General features: G+C 42.8%; 1 protein-coding gene across 6 annotated transcripts in view; it reads left to right on the plus strand.

The window, feature by feature from the left end:
* Nucleotides 1–6,606, plus strand: part of IFT140 (intraflagellar transport 140) — a 93,804-nt gene that overhangs the window by 86,516 nt on the left and 682 nt on the right. For all 6 annotated transcript variants that reach the window (XM_069809540.1, XM_069809535.1, XM_069809536.1 and 3 more), the window contains 10 exons: nucleotides 708–898; nucleotides 1,965–2,060; nucleotides 2,427–2,559; nucleotides 2,655–2,798; nucleotides 3,213–3,341; nucleotides 3,556–3,738; nucleotides 4,697–4,903; nucleotides 5,124–5,336; nucleotides 5,417–5,583; nucleotides 5,906–6,047. In XM_069809540.1, coding sequence (XP_069665641.1) covers nucleotides 708–898; nucleotides 1,965–2,060; nucleotides 2,427–2,559; nucleotides 2,655–2,798; nucleotides 3,213–3,341; nucleotides 3,556–3,738; nucleotides 4,697–4,903; nucleotides 5,124–5,336; nucleotides 5,417–5,583; nucleotides 5,906–6,047 — 1,605 coding nt within the window. The remainder of the gene's footprint in view (nucleotides 1–707; nucleotides 899–1,964; nucleotides 2,061–2,426; nucleotides 2,560–2,654; nucleotides 2,799–3,212; nucleotides 3,342–3,555; nucleotides 3,739–4,696; nucleotides 4,904–5,123; nucleotides 5,337–5,416; nucleotides 5,584–5,905; nucleotides 6,048–6,606) is intronic.

Raw genomic sequence — 6,606 nt, forward strand, 5'->3', positions numbered from 1 at the left:
GATAATCTCAATTTACTAAATATAGTGTTCAGCTGGATAGCAGTTGGGTGGAGCAGGAAAATGCTCCTTCCACAGGAGTACCTCTCAAAGCATAAAAATAATAGTTCCAAATTTGCTCGCCCTTGCGTCAGCATCGGCAAAATCCTCCTGTTCCAATTCTGTCTTAAATTAATAGCATTTTTTTCCCCAGAATGGATCTCAATTATCCATGAGCAGCATTGCTGCCTCTGAGACCTGCTCAGAGGTTGCAGGGGGGTCCCCTGGCGTGTAATGCCTTCTTGCCAAAACCCCTAGTTTTGGCTCAGGACCTTCTCCTGGACCTCACCTCTGGGTAGGCAGCGTGGCTGTTAATTGTAGCCCCACATGAGCATACCTCCCCTTTCTGAAATGGTTTACGCTCCTGATGACAGCGTTTAATTGTTGATGGCTTGGTCATGTCACCCACCCCCCCACAGTTGATACCGTACAGTAAATGCCAGGATCTGAGTGCTTTCCTTATTTTCACATAAACATCCTGTTTCCCAGTAATGTGCTATTCCAGGCTACATATATTTAGGTGGTTAACCCCCCTGCCTGAATTATTGTTACTTTAATTGCATTACAATGACCTGCACTAATAAACTACTCCAAAGTGCAGTGTCTGTTGTGAAGGACACCTCTGAAACACCGGTCGGCGATAACGAGGCATCTGTATGCTCTGCTTCCAGGAAGATGCGGAGCGACTCTACAAGGCTTGCAAACGTTACGACCTCCTGAACAAGTTCTATCAAGCCTCAAACCAGTGGCAGAAAGCCATCGAAACAGCTGAAGCTCACGATCGGGTTCACCTACGCACCACGTATTACAACTACGCTAAGCACCTGGAGGCAACCGGAGAGCAGAGTCTTGCACTCACCCAGTAAGCACTAGCCTGTGGCACCCAGGGGATTTAGAGCCTTTTTCTCTCGTGAAGACTGGAGGCAGGCTAAGGAGGATGTCTGATGATGACCAGCAATAATTAATTAAAGTCTTTTCCTGTTTCTGGCGCTTTCTATCTCATGGAGTGAAGCGTTGTTACAATAAACTTCCCAGCACCCTCCCAGGCTAATAAAGCTTAGCGTCAGAAAGGTTAAGTGTCTTTTCAGGGCCAATAGTTGAAGCCCACTGATATCCAATCCTGTACTCGTCTCTGGAAGACCACTGCCCTCTGTTCCTTCCTTTTCCATGACAAAACCACTTGTTTACTTCTCCTGAGAGTCCCAGACACAACTGCTGTGGCAGAATTTAGTCTGACTTAGGTGCTTCTGGCACCTGGTCCTCTCCTGTGACTGATGAGTCCTTAGAGAAGTTAGGAGAAGTGATTTTTTTTTAATGTCTTGTATTTGTTGTTTGAATTCTTATTTTAATATATTTTTTATCATGTGAAGCCTCACAATGTAATAAGGTCACTTCTGTTCAGAGTGAAAGTAGAGCTCTGATGTGATCAGACAGACCTGTTTTAGGTGATCAAGGCAGGCCAGGAGGTGAGCAGAGACCCCAACAGTAGATGGTGGCAGAAGTGCAGTGAGCTCTGGGTAGTGAAAAAGAGGCTGAAGTTGCAGTGGATGGCAGCAGCACTAGGCAAGATGAGGAGCCCAGGGCTCTTGTGACCTTTTCAGTCAAGTGTACAGGGATGTTCTTGATGTTTGGGGAGCTTTCTGGGGTGTTTCTTTGAACCATCACTGGCACTTTTAAAGTATTTACTGTCCTGTGATCATTTTGCCTCCCTGATTCCAGGTGCCTTGCAGGACCATTGAACTTTTTATTTTTGATGGTGCTGGCAGACTGCAACTGGTCTTACAGAGAATGCAGTAATACAAATGAAGCAGTGTTACCAGTGTTGGCATTCTATGGCTGTCAAACATCATGAAATGGATTTTTTACACAGGAAGTGAGCTAATATGAAGGTAGTAATTTCTCATCTAATATGTTCTTCTTCTCTACAGCTATGAGAAGTCAGACACGCATAGGTTTGAGGTACCCCGCATGCTCTCTGAAGACTTACAAGCCCTGGAGAACTATGTCAACAAGATGAAAGACAAGTCAGTGCTATGCTTGTTCCTTCTCCCCAGTGGGATTTTCAGGTCTGAAATACAACTTGTGAAGAGAGGAGGGAAGGAGGAGTATGAATCCTCTCAGCCGCGAGTTCAACCCCTGCCTTATCCGTTAGGATCCTCCTCCAGCTTTTCAGGACTATGCTAAATCTCACTCAAGAACTGCCATATTAGATATCTAGGCTGAACTCCCTCACAGTGCAGACCTTTGAAGAGCACCCCTGAGTTGGGGGTAAAGCCTTGTTTACATTCTAAAAAAATGTATCATCTAGTCTTGAACTCAAGATCACCAGGAGTGAAAAATGCAGTCTCTGGCAATTCTTGTTACTGCAGTTAATGTTGTTGCTTTTTTAGGAGCCTGTGGAAATGGTGGGCACAGTATCTGGAAAGCCAATCCGATATGGAATCTGCACTAAAATACTATGCGCTGGCTCAGGATTATTTTTCCCTAGTCCGTGTCCACTGCTTTCAGGGCAACATTCAGAAGGTAAGGAAGGCAGCCTGCTCCCATCTGCTTCCAGAGAATTCTCATTCCTGGGATGAGCATGGGCAAAAAGTAAAGCTATATGATTTCCTTTTCAGGCTGCTGAAATAGCAAATGAAACGGGGAATTGGGCAGCATCGTATCACTTGGCCCGCCAGTATGAGAGTCAGGATGACATCAAGCAGGCTGTACATTTCTACACCAGGGCCCAGGCATTTAACAATGCCATCCGCTTGTGTAAGGTATGCAGAGAGGTACATTTATGTCCAAAAGCAAAGTAGGATTCTATCCTTAGGCAGCATACAGAATGGAAGTGGTACAAGTTGTTTCTGCCCATTGTCTCTTGTGAGACACTGCTTGCTCATATACAACCCACTGTGAAGATGCACCTGGTTTCTGCTTGCATCTCCTGCAAAAGAGGCATTGATAAAGGCTTGGTTATATGGGACATTATTTTTCTTGTATATCTCAACAGAAAACTGCCTGAAACAAATTATCATTGTTGCAGCTCAAAGTCACTTGGGTTGGTATAGGTTTTACACAGAAGGGAGCTGATGGGCTACTGTGTGACAGTATAAAGGTGTAGGCTTGCCCGAAGACAGAATTATGAAATCTGTTTGCTGCATACCTAAAGCCAAGTCTTTGCTTTTGAATAGGATAACAATTTAGATGATCAGCTGATGAACTTGGCTCTTCTCAGCTCTCCAGAAGACATGATAGAGGCAGCCTGCTATTATGAGGAAAAGGGGGAGCAAATGGACAGAGCTGTCATGTTATACCATAAGGTAAATGTCGTCTTAGTAAAAAATACCAAATTTTAAACCGAAGCAGTTCCTACAGCAGAGGAACATTAAATGAACTGTAGTTTTTACTATATGTACTGTTCAGTAATTGTTTGTTCATAGTGGGTAATGCTTTATTAATCCTCTCTAGGGTATCCTGTAAACTGATTCTACAGTGCTTACTCTAGTCTTTAAAGACTCATTCTTAATTTTGCAGGCAGGACATTTCTCCAAAGCACTGGAGCTTGCCTTTGCCACGCAGCAGTTTGGGGCCCTACAGCTAATTGCTGAAGACCTGGATGATAAATCAGACCCAGCTCTGCTAGCCCGTTGTTCTGATTTTTTTATTGAACATGCTCAGTATGAGAAGGCAATGGAGTTGCTGCTAACAGCCAAAAAGGTAAGGTCCAGCATCTCTGGTCTCTCTGTGCACAGGTAAAGAGCAGCGCAACAGGTGTGTACGTGCACACACATACATTTATCTTTGTTTGTAAACAGATACGCAGAGATATTTGTGAGGTTTAAAGTTTCCTCTCATGCCAATGACTCATAGGGTGGTAGCCCACTGGCTCAACTCTAGAAATGGATTTCTGACTTTCTATCTTATTTCTGGCTTAAAACCTGCAGATTTTGCACTCTTGGTTAAAAAAAAAAACCCTCCTACTCTCTAAACTAACATATTTAGAGACAGGAAAATTATAACATCCTCAGTCAAAAAAAAAAAAAAAAAAAAATCAATGCTGTCCCTTATGTCATACCACCAATGTAGTTAAGGCGCTTACATTTCTCACCTAAACTTATACACACTTCTACCGTGCCCTCATTTATTGTACTGGCAACTCAGCCTTACCGCTGGGTACCAAAGCAGTCCTAGACCCACTCCTCTTGAATGAGGTCCTATGTCTTACATTCTTCCATGTTTTGCAAGGGTACAGCAGCCCTTTTCCAGGCTAAAAGCTCTTGTATATCCTACTCAAAATTTGTTCCTAAAAGGGAAGTAGCAAATTATTTAACAAAATCTTTCAAATACCTGTATTTATTTTATTTGCTGAAAACCTTAATATAATCAACCATGCTTAATAAATCTGTCTTGTATGTCTCTGAGAATGTCACATTCAAAGAGATGAAGTGGATGAATCTTTAGTGCCAGACTAGTGTCCTCTGAGAAAACAGATGAGAATCAGTGGTCTTCATGGAAGAGTCAGGATGCTTAACTACACAACAATGTTCGAGCTAGAGCACCCACAGCTGTTAGCATTTGTACTTTCATATAGCTAATTTGCGTACGTTACAGCACAAGGAACATAAGGTATCACTGTGGTGTTTGTAACATCTCATTGCTTTCTCATTTCCATTAGTACCATGAAGCTCTGCAACTTTGCCTGAAGCAGAACCTGACCATTACGGAAGAGATGGCTGAGAAGATGACGGTCTGTAAGGACTCCAAGGACCTCTCTGAGGAGGCCCAGAGAGAGCTGTTGGAGCAAATTGCTGATTGCTGCATGAGACAAGGCAATTACTACTTGGCGACCAAGAAATACACGCAAGCAGGAAACAAGTTAAAGGTCAGCCTGGCTACATAGCAAAAAAAGCTGAAGAGGCTGAGCCTATTACCTTCCTAAGATTTCTCAAAACACAGGTGTTTTGAAAAGTAAATCTTGGAACAGTCTTCATACAGTAGACTATCCAGACGGGGCCTCCTAGCCATTTTAGCATAGCTTATGGTTTTGCATTCATAATAATTTTTTCCCCCTCTTCCCCCCATGCCCCCCTTTCCTTTGCTAGGCTATGAGGGCACTGCTGAAATCTGGAGATACCAAGAAAATTGTCTTCTTTGCGGGAGTTTCCAGAGAGAGAGAGATTTATATCATGGCAGCCAACTATCTACAATCACTGGATTGGCGGAAGGACCCCGAGATTATGAAGAACATCATTAGCTTCTATACTAAAGGAAGGGCCCTTGACCTGCTCGCAGGTTTCTATGATGCATGTGCTCAGGTACACCCCCCTTCTGTGGCTGCTAAAGGTGTTTGGTTTAGTTCTGGGGCAAGACATTCATCTCATTTCTCCTCTTGCAGGTAGAAATTGATGAGTATCAGAACTATGAGAAAGCACAAGGAGCACTGACAGAAGCGTATAAGTGCCTTTCAAAAGCAAAGACTAGAAGCCCTCTGGAAGAGGAAAGCAAACTAGCACATTTGCAAAGCAAGATGACCTTGATTAAGCGATTCATCCATGCTCGGAGGTGAGCTGCAGTATTCAGAGCATGTAAACTAATGACAGAAATATCATACAAGAAGAAAAGTTGTACTGGTACCTACAGTTTAATAAATAAATTGCATACTCGCTTCTAAAAGCTGCTGTTACATTTTTCTAGCAGGAAGCCTATTATGTGTTTTTTTAAAAGTGCTGTTGACATTAAAGATGAAAAGGTAACCTGAAGTATAAGCAAGTGTATGGACTGAGAAGAGCGTAGCTCTGTCAAAAAGGCAATTACAAAATGTAACACAGTAAAAAAAAAAAAAAGTCTCCCCCAGACTGTTAAGTTTCCTTTTGCTCTTTACTAGAGTTTACTCTGAAGATCCCAAGGAGGCAGTCAGACAGTGTGAACTTCTCCTAGCTGAACAAGATTTTGACAACGCCATCCGTCACGGCGATGTCTTGGGATTTCTGGTTGAACATTATGTACAAGTGCAGGAATTCCATATGGTAAGTTAATTCTCAGTTCTTCCAATCTACAGAGCCTGTATTTTATATATGCCAGTGCAGCTTGGTATAGCATGATTCTCTCATACGGGACAACATTCCATAGTAGAGGCTCCTTTACAGGAGCTAAACTGCTCAGCACAGTGGGGTAGACCTCAGGAACTATATCCATATTAATATATTTTTCATTTCATGGGAAAAAGAAAGCTCACAGGACACAGAGCATAAACAGTGGTGGATTCTTCAACATTCCCAGTTATTAGATAAGAACAGAAGGGTCTGTCTGAGTGCATGTCTCGGCAATTACACTGTACTTCATTTGCCACCTGGCCAAAGAAGAAAAGAAAATTGTAAAATTGCAGTTATTTGAGGAACTGATGAATCATTTCTTTGGGGCAGAAGTCCCACACACACACCAGCATTTGGACTAAACCGTAACCTGCCACTATTACGAAACCTAAGGATGCCAGGTGCTAATTTCTCCAGCTGTGCTGATTGACCTTGTTTTCAACATGTTTTTTTGACAGTGCTTCAGCTATCGGAGAATGTAAAACCAGCCTTT

Source organism: Haliaeetus albicilla, chromosome 22, assembly GCF_947461875.1.
Source record: "Haliaeetus albicilla chromosome 22, bHalAlb1.1, whole genome shotgun sequence".
Taxonomy (NCBI): Eukaryota; Metazoa; Chordata; class Aves; order Accipitriformes; family Accipitridae; genus Haliaeetus; species Haliaeetus albicilla.